This window comes from Neophocaena asiaeorientalis, unplaced genomic scaffold (genome assembly GCF_003031525.2).
Source record: "Neophocaena asiaeorientalis asiaeorientalis breed wild unplaced genomic scaffold, Neophocaena_asiaeorientalis_V1.1 scaffold420, whole genome shotgun sequence".
Classification (NCBI taxonomy): Eukaryota; Metazoa; Chordata; class Mammalia; order Artiodactyla; family Phocoenidae; genus Neophocaena; species Neophocaena asiaeorientalis.
In genome coordinates, this window is record NW_020172770.1 from 1,610,925 (window position 1) to 1,628,979 (window position 18,055).

The 18,055-nt window shown below is 33.9% G+C and overlaps 1 protein-coding gene across 2 annotated transcripts in view; it reads right to left on the reverse strand.

Annotated features, from left to right (window-relative positions):
* CADM2 (cell adhesion molecule 2) overlaps positions 1-18,055 on the reverse strand; it is a 1,061,613-nt gene that overhangs the window by 92,251 nt on the left and 951,307 nt on the right. For both annotated transcript variants that reach the window (XM_024740847.1, XM_024740846.1), the window contains exon 6: positions 9,248-9,338. In XM_024740847.1, coding sequence (XP_024596615.1) covers positions 9,248-9,338 — 91 coding nt within the window. The remainder of the gene's footprint in view (positions 1-9,247; positions 9,339-18,055) is intronic.

Below are 18,055 nucleotides of genomic sequence, written 5' to 3' on the forward strand. Positions count from 1 at the left end.
ATTTGTGACCCACAGTGAGAGCTCCTGTGGCCTCTAGGTCTTTTTGTCCCTGTACTGGAAAGCTATTATATTTTTAATCTTGCTTCTTTTTTCGTATTTTTTTTTTTTTTTTTTTTTGGGGTACGCGGGCCTCTCACGGTTGTGGCCTCTCCCGCTGCAGAGCACAGGCTCCGGACGCGCAGGCTTAGCAGCCATGGCTCACGGGCCCAGCCGCTCCGTGGCATGTGGGATCTTCCTGGACCAGGGCATGAACCCGTGTCTCCTGCATCGGCAGGAGGACTCTCAACCACTGTGCCACCAGGGAAGCCCTTAATCTTGCTTCTTGATGGTCACCTCACTATATTCATCTCTGTACTTGTAATTTTGAGTGGTGGCGCTGAAGTCCATCACAGCTCACCATTCTAGAGAAATCTGCTGGTCACAAGTCACAAGAGTTGGTGTTCTTTTCTCCTGTCTTTTTTATTTTCTCTGTCTCTCTCTTCTTTCTCCTTTCCTTGAAGCATCCCAGATATTTCCAGTACTTTGAATTTGAAAGAGTTGGGCTTTAAGGCCATCAACAATCACTGATATATTCTACTCATTCTAACTGGAAACATTTGTAAATGTTCATATTTTCTACAATTTGGGACACTGCTGTTTAAATTTTTTTCAAACTTTGAAGTTTAGGGGTTCCTGTATGATTGAGGTTATATCTAGAAAAGTGAATCAATATATACCACACTTTGTAAAAACACATATAATGCAAGAAAATTTCTTTAGATTGTTTGAATAAATGGCTTTCCAAGGTATAAAAATGTTCCCAGTTTCACCATTAATTGAAATAATACTAAATATCTCCAGTGATTCTGAATTTTATTTTTTCACAGTTTGTTCTCTCCATATATTTGCAAAAACGATAATCAAATTATTTACCACAAGCACAAAATGACACACTTCTCAGTAAGTTGAATGGTGATCACCAGAAGGATACTAGCTCTAACATTAGGACATGTATTATGGAAAAAAATTGCAAAGAGAAAAAACAAATCTTACTGAATGGCACTTGTTGAGCAATAGGTTAACATGTTCTTTAATCAAGGATGAAGTATGATATTTCAGCTCTTTTACATGTTAAGAGTGATTTTTGTTTCTGCACATTTCCTACAATTACCATTTTGATGACTGTTTTTATATAAACACAAATGAATGTTTACAGATCTTTAAATAAAGAGTAAAATGCTTAGATGTAATCTCATAATTAATATATTAAAAAGAAACAGAGATTTTAAAATCCATGAGCCCAAAAGTACACATCTTAAAATCTAATCAAGGATATGACATTATCACTCCACAATGTCTTAAACATATTGAGACATTTTAGTGTTAGAGTTTCCCACTGAACATTTACAAAATAATTGGGGCTTTGTTACAAGAAAATTGCTTACCTGGAAATGTTCAAGAAGTACATTTCCTCTTTGGATCTATAATCATGATTCTGCAAGCTCTTATGGGACTTTCACAAGACATAGGCACATTTAACTGAAAATGATTGAGTGCCCAACACACCACAGATGCCCAGCCTAAATAACAGCAGTGGAGATTACCGAGAGTCAGCTTCTTGTTTCAAAATCAAAACCAAATATATTTGGTCTCATTTCCAAGATAACCACTTGTGTGTTTCCAGAAAGTCAACATGGGATTAAATGTTGAAGCCATGAGATGGAAGCAAAAGACCATCTGGGCCTCAGAAGAGAAACTTGTATGAAAAGGACAGCACATGGATATATTTTTTTTAATTATGAAAACTTGGAGTGAATTTCCCAATATTATTCCTTTGAAAGCACTTTAGAAAAAACTGACTACAATGCCTTTAATTAATTAATTGAGACAACTTTATATCTCTCTAGAGATCAGAACACAAGGGGGGAAAAAATCTAAATGCTCTGTAACTTTTATCATCCAAAGACTGACTTTGTGAGAGTATGTATATAGTAGGTCTGTCCCCTCATTTTGTTTATTCCACCAATTTTTTTGGTGACATATTAAGCATAGTATTTAGCAAGAAAGACATACTTTGGGGGAGTGTTCACTTTGAACTTCCTGCTTATTCTATTTACCCTCTAAGGCTGTGCATTGTATTTCATTACATTGGTATTACATTTGCAGGTATTGCTTTGTAGTTATAACCTGCAGTCTTAATCTTCTCAAACATATCAAATTAAGAATATAATATAATTAGCTTTTTAAAAACAAATATATTTAATGATCAGAACTATTTAGATATATTTAGAAATTCTTTAGATACTATTTAGATATGCTAATACAGGTTTGATTCATAACTGATAACCTTTTATAATTATTTAGTTAAAATATGGGCACTCCTAAAAGTTTATAAGTATTTTCTCATTCTTGCCAACTTCTCTGGGTTATTGTGAAAAGTCAATTTGATAGGAGAACTAAAAACACTATGTAAATAAGAAAACATAACCATCAGAGTTGTTAAAATTTTTAAAAAGTGTCTTTGTGATCTACCATTTATCAACTGAGTGACTAGAAAAGGTCATATGACCTCCACAAGACTTACTGTCCTTATCTACAAAATGAAAACAATTATAAGAGTCTTTGTAAACCTTTTACAACAGGATAGTTGTGTGGTTAAAATAAGACTAGCATGAGTGAACTTGAAACCTATGCCAAAATGAGGCCTTATACATCACAGACTCTGGATTCTCAACCACTCATGAACCATGCTATTCACTTAGTTCTGGTTTCTCTAGAGCTCTTGCTTTGGCTTTCTGTCAAAACTAGCTACCTGGTTAATCTCTATTTCATCCCAGCTGAACTCCTTTACAATGTTGCCTTTTCCACATTTGTGGAACCAGAACTCATTCTCTACCCCTTCCAGTCCTTCCAATTGTTCTAAATTTTTTTCTACCTTAACAGTATGGAGGGGCTATTCCTATGTCTCAGGACTTTTCCACTTCTAGCTATATTACATTTTACCCCCTGACAAGGGTTCATGCCTCTGTCCCTCTTCTCTACAGCTCATTATTACTATTTAACCTCAACAAAAATAGCCATGTTGCCCTGCCAGTTTTGCCATGACTTTAGTTTGGATTCCTTTGCTGTTCAAACATGCTTCGGAAAGTCACAGACCATTGTCCTAGAATGTGTTTATTCTGCTTAGAACCTTGAATTTCAGAGCCATGAAAGAAATCTGAGATAGTAACTCAGTTCCCAGCGTTGCCATAGTAGCCCAATATCAGCATGTGTATTAAATATGTAATTAAGACTTCTGAGTTTAAAACTTGGTGAGGCACACTGTATGTAATTTTTTGACAAAATAATAACATCCTCATGGCTATTATTTATTATGAAATTACTTGGAGGCAGAAATTGCATATATATTTTCATTAATATTTAAAACAATTTGTTTACTAGGTTTTATTTTCTAATTTTAGAGAATAAAAAATACTTGGTATACTTAACACTGGTAAACTGTGGACTTTGGGGTGAAAATTATAGGTCTGTATAGGTTCATTGTAATGAATATACCACTGTTGTGAGGGACGTCAATAGTGGGGGATGTTGGACATGAGTAGGAACGAAGGGTATATGGGAACCCTGTACTTTCCACTCAATTTCACTGTGAACCTAAAACTCTCCAAAAAATAAAGTTTATTAATTAAAAAAACATTTTGGTGTGGTTACGTGACTCACTCAAGACCACTCAGGCCACAGATATCTACGGATTTATAATTCAAAGCTACTTTTATTTCTCTTTCTACTGCACCACACAGCTTTTTCTGCCCCAGAGCATGACAGCTTAGACAGTATATCTGAACATAAACACAGACCTTGATGATTAATTAGATGACTTTCTATAGCGCAGATGGCAGGAGAGAGACAAATACTGTGTAATTAACATCTACTAGGCATTAAGTCAAATCATATAAAATTGCCATCATGGTAGATCATATTCTTTTTCCCAAAATTTGTGAAAGGAAAGTCAAAATGGAGTCTATATTGGTAAGAGAGCTCCCTAAAATGGAGCCTGGAGGCTATTACAAAGTATGACTTATGCCCATCTCAGCCTGAATAGAATCTAACCTTTTGATCTCTTATTGTCCTACTTAAGACATCTAGATCATCTGCCAGAAATTCAAGATAATTATTGGGCCCATACCCTAAAATAACTTGTGGCAGCCTGTCTACTTACTGGACTACCCTAAAATAACACAGGATTCCTCAAGGACAAATATTTCCTGATTCACGTCAATCACAATTCTCACTAGGCAACTTTTTACAGCCTTGTGGCTTTTTGTCTTTATAAGCCCCTGACTCTTTCTCTTCCCTTGAACACTCTTGGTTTAACCAGAATCTGTGTCTCCTGAATTCAATTCTTAAGAGCCCAAATAAACTATTTTATTATTTGCAGCCTTCTGCACTGTTTTTCTGTTGACAAATTCATATTTTCCTCTGTTTTGGGCTAAGACATTTCACTCTGGATTACTTGCCTTCTTTAACTCCAGTTTGTTTTGTCATTTCTTCTGGCTGTGATTGGATTATATGACAATTAGTAAATAACCTGTGATTTGTAAAAAGGTACATATTAGGCTGAGGAAACTGTTTTGTCTTAATTTGCGTCTCATTTTATAATCTCTATTATGCTAATAGGAAAATGCATCAGTGTGTTTTTATCAGATTTCTTCTTAAATTCTAGATCATTTTGAAAATGGATGTGTAAGTGTTCCTCTAAAACACCTCACTAGTTATTATATGATATGTGATCTGTTTTCCTAAAGATTAAAATCTTTCTTCTTATTCAGAATAGTGATGTTATGTGCAATGCAATTATGTATACTAGATTCATACCAAATTCATAAGAAAAAGTGTGGTTACCAGAGGTAAAATAATAACTACAACATAAACATAATGTCAGGTATACAGAAAAATTTATCAATGACTATAATTATTTTCTTTTATAGAATAAATACCAAATATACATTTATTTGACTGAAAATGTCACATTGCTTTTGTGAAGTAAATTTACAAAGTGTTAAACATTTGATTAAAATGAATGATGATTCTTTAGCTATAGCACGTGGGGGGCAATCCCACACCTTTTAAGGTCATAACATTAATGTAATATAACAGCTTTTTTCCCCCTCTACTTCTATAAGTGGAGAATGCTGCTGCCAGAAAGCTGTCTGGAAGTTCAGCCAAAGAAAGAAGAAGGCTGCAAAAATTCTGGGAACTTTAAAGAAAAGTGGCTGGCATTAGCTTGGTCCTCACTTTAAACTAAAATTAAAATGATAGACAGACATGTACAGTAATCTCTCTTTTAAGGAAAGAATAGAATGCCTCTATAGTAATGTCAAGTGGAACAATTTGGTCCTGGTCCAAGATATGCAGCTGTTCCACAGGAAAACAGCAAAAGACTTCAATCCAAAGCAGGCAAATAAGGCATGATTGTTTATAAACAGTCACTGTGGCCCTCACATTTAGAACAAGAAAAACAATATTAGCATATAGGAGGCCAGGTTAGGAACATGAGTCTCAGTATGAGTTGAGTCACACCATCATTTTGTGATTTATACAAAAGATAGTGGTGCTATTTTTTCTACTATTAACTTGCCTAATAACCGTGGATAACTCATACTTTAGGAAATCATATATTGGTCAAACATTTTTAAAAAAAACAATATTTGATCACGGATTAAGGAAATGATATGTCAGCTACAAAATGTAAAGAAATCATATACCTGTTATCCACTTCTGATTCTAACCTGCTCATCAAAGGGGGCTCGGGTAGTTGGTAAGGATAATAGAAATCGGGTGTTTCAGGAGTCAATTAGAAGCTAAGACAGTATTGCTTCTCCGTGATTCCAAAATAACAAAATGGGGAATCAGGTGTAATAGCAGCAAAATAATGGAGAACTTTGACGGTGATTACCAGAGTAAAATAGGAAATTCGAACCTACCTGTTGGGTAAATGTGATATCACATACTTCATTTTTACTCCCACTCTTTACAGGCTTTTTTGATCCTATCTTAAAATATGGACAGCCTCTCTACTATTTTTTGTTTTAAAACTTCTGTTTGACATAACTTTCTTTTCTCATTCCTTTTCCACTTTTCATGATTCATTTTCTGAAATGGGTGTCCTTCCTGTTTTCTTTACTTCCCCACCACTTACTAACTCCCCGATTAATCCATTTCAATTTGTGTTCTGTTCTCTTTGCTCTAGTGAGACTTGTTTTCTTTATGATCAGTAAAATTTCCTTCTGGTAAAATCCAATGATTTCTTTTCAGTCTTCCCTTGTTTTATTTGTCCTATCTGCCTCAACTGGCACTGTTGGAGATCAAATATAAACTAGAGAGGCTAGAACTGAGACTGTCTTTATAGAGGTTAATGTCTTCATTTATTGGAAATGATAGTTACTTTGAAAATGCAGAAGAGTGTATTTTAAGATAATTAGGAAGGGCATAAGAGAAGCAGTGGTCTAAAGGCAAAAATGAGTCAAAGAAGTTGGCTATACCTTTAATGTCAACGGCCTGGAAGTCTACAAGGAAAGAAAATGGTAAAAAGAGAGTTGGGAATGAGAATACAAGAGAATAAGTTAATGTACATTTACTTGTGGACCATAGCACATAGAATATAACATTATGATCTATAATGATAAAGATAGAAAATAATAATTTTAACCCTTCTGGAGCTTATGAGTGAATTGCCAGAGGATACTATACTAATTAGAGGATATTCTATATGGCTGTAAACTCATGCTAAAAATAGTCAGTTTGGTAGGAATTTGGCAAGTTGCCAGAAAGGACACAAATACAGCAGAAAGCCTGATAGAAGAGAACAACACCAGTAAAATGTGTCTTGAGACTAGCCAGTTCTTCACCTTCAAGCATCCAGAGCTTCGATTTCAGTGCTGCACGTTATTGTAGGGCCCATCCTAATTTTTCAAAAGTGACTTTGGCCAAGATAGGTGACAATTTAGACTCAGCAATTGAAGTAGCAGAAAATAGCTGAAGGAATGTAATCTTTGGGCAATGATTGAACTAAGTTTACATCCTGACTCATCCATTTTAAATCTGGATGAATAAGGAAAGTCGGTTAATACTGAACTTTAGTTTTCCTTTCTGTAAAACAAGGAGCCTTTTTATTTCCATTACCTATAGCAAAGTGATACTAATCAGGATCCTTCTGAGAAAGGTGACGTTTTCTATTTCTTAAACTTCTGGAACCTTTGTATTCTTAAATAACATAAATAAATAAGAGATTGTGTTTTTCATTCATCGGCAGTGCAGAGGATTATTGCATATCCAAGCTTATTTCTAGGTAACTGAAACAGAGACCACAATAAGGCATATCTATTCAACCATATCTGAGCTGAGGGAAATGGACTACTTAAATAGCTAATTACATAGATCACAATCTAAGTACTCACCAAAAAAAAAAAAATGTGGATAGTGAGAGTGGATATGGAATCAAAGAGAAGATCTTTGATAGGTAATTAGATGATATTTGAGCTGGAATGTATTTATTCCCAAGCATTCTATATATTATATTTCCCATCTTCACCTCATTTAAATGTGTAAATTGTACACATATGTACTTTGGGGCAGAACTATGGAGAGAAGGTAAAAGCAAAAATCCTTTGCTATTCCCTGATACTTTATCATATCTCCAAACACTGACCTCTGAGGTTATAAGAAGAAATGGAAGCAAAGAAGTTGGAAAATAATAAGCAAAGGGAACAGGAGTGGAAATGGAAGGGAAAGTTAGGAAAGAAGCGCTGGTATTAGATATACAACATCGGGAGGAAAGAAACTGGATTTAAGTATGTCTAAAGCTGACTAGAGTCTGTTACACTTCTTTCTTAGTTAAAGCACTGATCTTACAGCCAAAAGCTCTGTTGAAACTGTAGTACTGAAATGCACTGTCACATTTTGATAGCACACTGCAGTTGAAAAATGTTTTCTATAAGCAACTTAAACTTATCAGAGGGTAAGAACTATAAAAATGAATTGTACAGGATATATGTAGTAAAGCTACTTTGAAAAAATTTGCTCCTTTCAAGGTTTAAAATGCCTTAAATGTTTCTTAAAAGATAGAAAAAAATAGAGTAATTTACAAAATGCTCTTTAAGTCAGTATATTTTAAATCTCTAGAAAATAATTACTGGAAGAGAGAACAGTTCTAAAATAACAATATGGTGATAAAGTATGAATTCACTTAGTGTGTTAAAAAGTATAAGACAATACAATTAAGGAAGTTGAAATTTCAGGCTTCTGTATTAAAATTACTATAGAAAAAATCCTCATGTGATAATATGAAATCTACACTTAAATAACAAATGTTATTAGAAATAATTTTTTAGTAATTAAATTTGATTTGCTCAAAAGCTATCCCATATAGTTATATATAAAGAATAATTAAATGCCTCCCATTAAAATTTAAACAGAAATGCAAATCAATTGGAAGCTTCTAAAAAGATCAAATAAGTGACTTTTAGTTCCATGTAGAATGCTACTATAGAAAGATCAAATCACTTCCAATGAAATAATCCTTATTTGGATACTCCATACTTGAATTTTCTATTAAATATAGATTTTCTATGAGTTAGCTGTTTATAAACATGAATGTCAAAAAGTAAAACTTTAGGGTTGAAGTTATGTTAGAACTCATTATTCTAACAATGAAATCGCTTTATAATAGAAAATGTGGAGTCTGTGACACTTTTCATTCACACTACCTCCAAACATATCACATTCACAAATTATGTCTCAGGGGCTACACTAGAGGTGTAGATTTGATCCCTCTTAGGAAAATGATTTCGCATGTAACTTTAAAACTTGGGCATATTTTCAGGATTCAATATTTTCAAAGTTCTTCATGAGAGAAGTTCAGCATGTGTAACTCCTACAATCTGATGATGTAAAAACAGTGACTGATTAAGCCTATACTCCTTTCAGGTTGAAATATCTTAGTAGGAAAAAAAAAAAAAAAAGAAAGAAAGAAAGAAAAAGAACAAAAAAATCACAGTTGGAAACCTCTCCAGAAACTTCACTAGATGACAAAATACAAGACCAATCTTCCACAAACACTTAATGAAGACATGGTTCAGGGGGTTTTCTGTTCTGAGATCACTTTGCCCACCAAGAAAATACAAAAATAGTGGATTTCTGCAGTTAAAGACTGCAATCAAAGCAGGATACAAGAAAAGTAAAAAATTGTATTGCTCATTAAATCACTTACAGTGGTTTTCCTTTGGATTCACAAGTCAAAATTAAAGGCTGTCCTTCTTGTGGAAAAGGAGTGGATGGTATAATCTTAACTGATGGTGTATCTAGGAGAAAAGAAAAAGTAATATTAAAAAAGGTCATTACACACATGTAAAACTATATATATGTTCAGGCCATTTCTTGTAATTGTATATATTTATACAATTGTGTATATTTATATAGATTTAGTGAAACAGGGTCTGCAATTTTAAGAAGCTACCATCCTGTCCAGGAAAAGCTTACAAAAATATCTGAATATCTTATGAGCTCCACTGTGGTATTATTTCTGAAATCTGAATTTAAAAGTGAAATTGCAAAAAGTAGTTCAGATGAATATCAAGCATTTCATACAATTGTTTCTTCAACTATTTATAGATGGCTATGCATACTATTATTATGGACTGAATACGTTTATGTGCATTTGAATAACAACACTTTCATTGTTGCAGGAATACCAGGGACTCACAATAAGGAACCCACAAAGAACTTGAGATCAACTACTGTCTCACAAGCATTATGCAGAATCTTTTTGAAAATGCAGTAATGCTGCACTTAGCACATGCTGTTTGCTTTAAAGCACAGTTAGCAAATCATCTGAAATAGTTATTTAGAATGTTATTAAGAGTTAACATTTTGTTATATATGCTACAACATAATTGTTACGAAGTTATTTCCATTTAACAATAAAATCATCCTTTGTGGAAGAAGATGCAAAAATACTTTGAGACATTTATATTTCTAATTTTATGCCATGTAATATTGTTTAATCAACACACAGAGATACATATTACATAGAAAAACTGGAAAATAAACTAAAAACAGAGGCAGTGTAAACAGGCTCATCCCTTTATGACACCTTGCTAGTGCTGGTTTTGTGTGGCTGACAGTCAACATGTAACTGTCTCCTCCTCTTGTTTCCATATCCTCAACAATAAACAAAATAGGCTCTGAATGCTCCAGGGGGTCACAATTATTCTCACCCTTCCCTTAGTTGTGATAGAAGAACTGAACTACCCTGAGGTTATAGTCATTCTCTGACTTTGAAGCCAATTAAATAAGTATCAATCAATTGTGTAATTTTTAGTTTAGTTATCTTATTTCAGGGAAATATTATGCAGATTTGTCATATATAGAACAATAAACAAGATCCTGTGGAAGGCCTTGTATCCCACTTATAAATTATTTATACTTTTCAAATGCATTCTTTCTCAATCCTTTAAAGAAAAAAATGCATTCAAGATAATCAACAATAATATCCCATTTACAAATAGTCATTCCATGTACATCATGGTAAAAAATTGTAGTATAAAATAACCCAGGAAGAAAAATTAATTTGAAGAAATATGACATATATTGTCATATTTTTAACCAGTAGAAAAAAATAATTTAATAAAGGATTGAAATATACTTCACTAATTTCATTACCATCATCACATCTATGGAAACAGTTAACATGATGATCATATAATTTTGTCTTCCAAGTAGAACACTTTTAAAAGTGAAGAGAAAATATTAATTATATAGAATAACAAGTGTGAACCAGAATGATTCTGGGAAAATGAGGGCTATCATCTTTTAAATTTTGACCATATATACATATAGCAAAATTTAATTTCATCCTGACATAGAAAATAAAGCTTCAATTCTAGAGAAAAAGGTGGCAGAAGAAAGATCAGAAAAGTGTGATGTTGGGGAAGAGAGTTGTGTTGTTTATCTATGATGATTAATTTTACATGTCAACTTGACTACACTATGCGGTACCCAGATATTTGGTCCAAAATTCATTATTTGGGGAATTCTAGTAAGAGTATTTTGGGAAACGATTAACATTTAAATCAGTGGACTGAGTAAAGCAGATTCCTCTCCCTAATATGGGTGAGGCTTATCTGATAAGTTGAAGGCCTGAATAGAACAAAAAGGCTGACCCTCACACAAATAGGAGAGTATTCCTGTCTGATGGCAACTGAGCTGGCACATCAGCCTTTTTCCTGTCTTCAGATCAAACTGAAACATCTGGGTCTTGAGCCTGCTGACTTTCAGACTGGAACTATAACATCATCTCTTCTGGTTTCTCAGGCCTTTAGACTCAGACTGGAACTCAGTCATCAGCTCTTCTGGGTCTCTAGCTTGCAGACTCAGCCTGCAGATCTTGGAATCTGCACCTTTGTAACAAATCCCATTAGTTCTTTTTCTCTATAGAACCCTGACAAATATAGAATCCTTACAAACAGACCCTGGGATATTTCTTTTATGGGGAGTGACCACAGGGAGCCCTGGGAAGTGAGATAGGAAGGGAAGGAAGTCAATCAAGCGTGTGTTATTGAGCAGATTACCCTGTGGGCAGCTGCATGCAATCCTGCTGTGGAACTCAGACAATGTAGGGCTTGCCTCTGAGTCACCTCGCTTGATGGGCAAGGGAGAGGAGTATTTAGGGAATACTGACCAATACTCATTGGTGTTCGGTTGAGGATTGCTGGGGTGGGGATGCAGGTGTTATTTCCCTGGCACCCCTGGTCTACTTGGTGCACAGAAATGGTGTGTGCCAAACATGGGCAAGTCACCCCCAGTATCTGCCTCAGTGAAGTAAAATACACATTTCTGCCTGTTCAAGTAATTTATTAGAGGTGAGAATTTGTATAACATATGGTCCCCTGAAGCATGGTTCAGCATTCCCTTTAGATCCAGAACACAGAATTTGAATTATAAGCAAGTGCAAAAGCAGATAATATGCTTAGCATGTATTTCTGTGAAACTTTTAGGAAGACCTCTAGGTTACCAAAATCAAGTCATATAATACAATACTGTTATTTTATTTCTGAATTACTCAATATGTTGATTAGTCTTTGTTCCTAAGAATTATCTTCCCTAGGTTTTCTTTTTTAACACTCAACCCTCCCACCCCTCACACACACACACACACACACACACACACACACACTGATAGATACACATATATCTGATTTGACATATATCTCTGGCTACTCTTTCTCATATTCTGTTGGGTTGTCTTCTTGTATTTAACCTTTAAATATTGAGGTCACCAAGAATGGGATTCACAATCTGTTCTCACATAATTCTCTAGGTCCTTTTAGCCACACCCATCTCTGCAGTTTCTATCTACTCATTAACCACTCCCAGGTTTATATCCTAGAGCAGTTCTGTACCACAAGCTACACTCATGTATATGCAACGCCTATTTGACATGTCCAGTTGGATGTTGAAAAGACATGGCACACTCAGTATGTCCAAAAGGAACTCAGTCTCCCACTGACTGACACATTCTCCCCTGATATGTTCTTCTTCCAGCAATTTCTAGTTCTATAAATACCACCAGCCTCCATCCAGCTACATACACCAGACACCTCCTGTTCCCTTACCTTTTCTATAATCAATCAATTAATCAACAAGTTTGGTTGACTTATTTCCTAAATAATTTTGAAATCTACTTGTTGCTTTTTTATATCTCCACAACCTTTCTTTCATTTAGTCTACCGCAAAAGTGAATGGCCTCCACCATGTCAGCTTTTTACACCTCTAAATCTGATGACATCAATTTTCTGGTTAAAACCTTGCATGGTAAATCTTTTCTCTTAGGATTAAAAGAAAAATAATCAGCATAGTCTTTAAGTTCTATATGATCTACACAGGTCTTTACTCTCATGCCTTGTAACACTCAATTCATTCTTTGAATTCCAGGTAATTATACTTTCTTTCAGGTACTTTAATGAATATGTTTTTTAACTTTATACAAACTGTCTGAAATGCTCCATTTTGGGGGGATCCTTTGCCTTTTTAACTCTTTTAAATCCTAACTCAAATACTTGCTGAGGGCAATCATTCATTACCCTCACATTTGGTCATATATCTCTGCTGCATGTTCTCTTTTTCATCTCTGTATAACTTTTAAAAGGCATTTCTGTATCCTCAGTGTCTAGCATAGTGCTTTATACAAAATCTGTGCTTAATAAATAAATTCTTAAATGGGGGAACACTCTAATTTTTTTATTTTCTTATTATCATTTTAATACATTAATTTTAAAATATTAAAAACTGCTTAATTGAAATTTTGTTGGGGCCTGCATTTGTATGTAAAATTAATATTAAATGCTCATGTCACAAACCTTGCATTGAGTTTTATTCTTACACATATTTAATTTAATTAAATGTCTACTGCTGATTCTCTTCCTGGTATACATTTTCTGCATTAGATAATATTAGATAACAACTTTCCATGATTATACAAATGGCAATTTTTTTTTTTTTTTTGTGGTACGCGGGCCTCTCACTGTTGTGGCCTCTCCTGTTGCGGAGCATAGGCTCCGGACGTGCAGGCTCAGTGGCCATGGCTCACAGGCCCAGCTGCTCCGCGGCATGTGGGATCTTCCCGGACCGGGGCACGAACCCATGTCCCCTGCATCGGCAGGTGGACACTCAACCACTGTGCCACCAGGGAAGCCCGGCAATTTGTTTTTTAATGCATATACCGCATAAATAACTTTTCTCTCCTCATCTGATTTTGACAGGGGAAGCACTCAATTGTGAAGAGATTATTTATATAATCAGTCAAAATTCTAGTTTACAGTTCCATGAAATGTCAGCATTCATCTTTAAACATACCACGTTAGCAATGTACACAAAATTACATTTTGTTTTACATCAAAACTACAGTAATGTGATATTATCCCAAACTTGACTCTTTCTCATATACTTTAAAAATTTTTATTTTATTGGAGTATAGTTGATTTACAATGTTGTGTTAGTTTCAGGTGTACAGAAAAGTGATTCAGTTATATATATTCATTCTTTTTTAGATTCTTTTCTCATATAGGTTATCACAGAATATTAAGTAGAGTTCCCGGTACTATACAGTAAGTAGATCCTTGTTGCTTATCTATCTCATATAGAGTAGTATCTGTGTGTTCATCCCAAGCTTTTGATTTATCTCTCCCTGCCACAGTGTTTACTTTAAAATAACATTTTGAATATGTAACATTTTACATGGCCTAAAAGTCAAAATATTTTATTTTATTTTTTAAATTAATTTTTATTGGAGTATAGTTGCTTTACAATGTTGGGTTAATGGGAAGGAAATCTAAAAAAGAGTGGATATATGTATCAATTTTTTTTAATAACAGGAAATAATTTGGGCTTTAATATATTTTTACTAATAATAAAGATCTCTATCATTACTATTCCTATTATATTTTCATTAATCACTTTATTGTATCCATAAGGGGGCTGATCAAGCACTGTTATCAAATTATCAATAACATTCTAGAAATACCATTAAATTAATGTAGAACTCCTATTCTTACTGAGATATCTCAACCAACAAAAAGACAAAACCAAAAAACAAAAAAACAAAAAACCTGTACTCATCTCAAAAACTGAGTTAATTTTAAGAATCTTCAATTTCCAGGATTTTTTCAAAATATTTACTTTAATAACAGCAACCCCCAAGGTAAACATATTTTTCTGTATTCTTTATATATCAAAATGAATGGGGAATTTTTCAGGAGCAGCACAATGCACAGTAGATAATAATTTTATAAAATAATCTTCAAATTTATGCATATATTATTCTATTAATATTTTTACTAATCCAGATGTGAATAGGAGTCAGAAAGTAAATACCACATATCCAAACCTTTCAATGCATGTCTTTCCCAAGTTCCTATTAAGAATTACATTTTTTTTTTTGCCCCTGTCCATATATAAGTTATTTGTAGATTTTCTTCTTGGTTGTAGTTTTTCATTAAAAAGGATGGGGAATATTTCTTTAACCAAAGTTTACTTATACAGTAATCCCACACTTGCTTTGGAAATTATCTCTCTATTTTCCAGTCTAGGTGCAATATAAGTTGCATTTCACCCTGCTCTACTTCTTCACAAAACAGAATAGCACTTTTTCTCTCTTTTTTTTTTTTTACTTTTTCTCTTTTTCTTCAGTACTTTGTGGATGATATTCTGTTTTTAAATTACTAGTATAATGTATTGTACCAATTAAACAGAAAAGAAAAGGGGCGGTTCATAAAAATGCATTATTATTACCACTATTAATTCACACTTGCTTTATCCTATATGTTAAACTCAGATTTTTATTTTTACAAACTAATAATTTCCATGTTTGTTTTAAAATGTCTTCAAATAAGTCAACTCTAACAACATCATATTTATTGAATATAAATTTAGGTACACAGTACTATAATATTTATTACATATAATATGTAATGTTTATAATGTTACTATATATACACACATATGAATGAAAGGGAACAGTAAATAATTAGATTTAAATATTTCAGGATATATACTGCTATTATAAAACACTGCACTTAGTAAAATATGTATTTTTTTTTACATGTCTGCTTCATTCACCACATTTTGAGCATTCAAAATCTCAGACCTTAACCTATTCGATTGTGTGTTGTCAGATCCTAACAAAATACTTGATATGTTGTAAGAGTTCTTTAAAGATTAGATGACTATATGAATATTTCCTATTTCTCTCAAAATGCAAGCAAATGAGGAAGTTTTGCACAAGCATATAAAAATAGGGATATGGTCATTCATCTACAAATAATTTTTCACTACTTACTAACAGGCAAAATATGCAGATACTTTAAAAGCATCATGTTTCCTCTCCAAGGTTTCTTTTTGTAGGAAAAATATTATTCTTTAGAGTCCATCTTTAAAATTAATAAGCTGTGGAAAAAACCCATACTTTTTAAAAGTATGGGTTTATTTATTTTATTTATCCGACAAATTCTGGGGCTAATTTATAAAGAAGCACAAGTACTTTCAAGAGATAGATTAGGGCTTTCCTGGTGGCGCAGTGGTTGAGAATCCGCCTGCCGATGCAGGGTACACGGATTCGTGCCCCGGTCCGGGAAGATCCCACATGCCGTGGAGCGGCTGGGCCCGTGAGCCACGGCCGCTGAGCCTGCGCGTCCGGAGCCTGTGCTCCGCAAAGGGAGAGACCACAACAGTGAGAGACCCGCGTACCGCAAAAAAAAAAAAAAAAAAGAAAAAAAGAAATTGGTTTTTAAAATTATTATTCAAAATTTTAAAAGCTTTATGAACTTGGGAAGCCTCCTATCTTATTTGAATGATTCAGTATTTGAATCAAAGTAAAGATATTGATACAGGGGAATGGATTTTCCATATTTTTAACAAAGATTTTAGAAAACTGAAAAGATCTGTGATGAAACTACTATTAAATCACCTAATGGACAATCGGCAAGCACAGCTATGAAAGTATTTAGTGTCAGTGGTTCAACAATATTTATTCATCTCTAAGGGTTTTGAAGGTAGGTAAATAAAAATAAGTTTTAAGTCAATATCTTACCAATAAAAAAAAAACTTAGTCTGTAATCAAAGAAATACAACAGAAATTTAAACTTATATAAAAGTAACATCTAGCCTGTTATGATGGTGATGGCCAAATTGCTAATATAAGAGAAGCAACTATAAATGAATATCTAATATTAGTTTACTGTATCATTCCACAGTATATAATATATTGGGGGAATAAAGATGGTTTATAGCTTAAAGCAGTAGTGATTTGCATTGCTCATGGCATGTGGATCTTTGGGTGGAAAGTGTTATCTTGACAATTTTATTTGTCCACAAAAATCATTTCCTATGAGCACTCCCAAATGATTCATTTAACAAACAGTTTTATAGGTCTTAAAACATGCAAGGCACAGTACTATTACTCATTTCTATCCATTGTCTCACTAGAATTGCAACATTAAAACACTATAACATAGTATATTTTTCACATTGTAACACCTAAAACTCACGTGTTAGTTTTCATAAACAATGCTACTGAGTGCTTAGCATATTCTTAGAAAAGTAAGCTCATCAGAGCAGAGATTATTTCTATTTTGTTCACTGGTTTATCCTCAGTCCTAGAATAACTCCTAGAATTCAGTTAAATATTTGTTGGATAAATGAATGAAGAATGACTTTTTGTAATTTTTCCCCACTACTGGTTAGGACCACTAGTGTGTTATAAAATCAAATTTATTTGTCACAGCTATCTTCTAATAATTATAAACACTGATAAAATACTTGGCAAGTAAGTCATTATTGTAAATGCTCTGTATGCACTGGCTCACTGAATTCTTTCATACAGCATATAAGGTAGGTTCTGTTGTTGACCTATCGTACAGAACATGAAACTAAGGCTCAGAGAAGTAACTCACTCTAGTTACACAATCATAAATCACCTTAGGCAGTTTGAATCTCTTTTTCCTGACCTTAGTCACTCCTCAATAACTTTGTTTCCTGTTCTCTCTTAGACTACAAGAGAGATTGATGCTTTTGGTAATAAGCTCTGTGTCCTCTATTCATCTTCAAAACCAACTCTTTCTCCAGCTGGATGAATTGGAACCTGGCCCAAAAGTTGCTTTTGCTCTATATGATCTGCAAGTTTTAAAACATATCTGACAATGTTTCTGAGTTCTATGCATAACCTGTCAGTCTACCTGTTTCTCTTTCCCTTCCTTCCTTCCTCCCTTCCTTCCTTCCTTCCTTCCACCCTCCTTTCCTTCCTCCTTCCCTCCCTTCCTTCCTACCTTTCTTTCTTTTTTAACTCTCTCACATCTGCCTCTCACATCCTTTTCCTCTCTAACAGATGAAAATATTCTTTGGGTGAAGGTGGTTAAAAGGTACAAACTTACAATAATTAAATTAATAAGTTCTGGGATGTAATGTACAGCATGGTGACTACAATTAATAATACTGTAGTGTATATTTAAAAGTTGCTGAGAGGGCT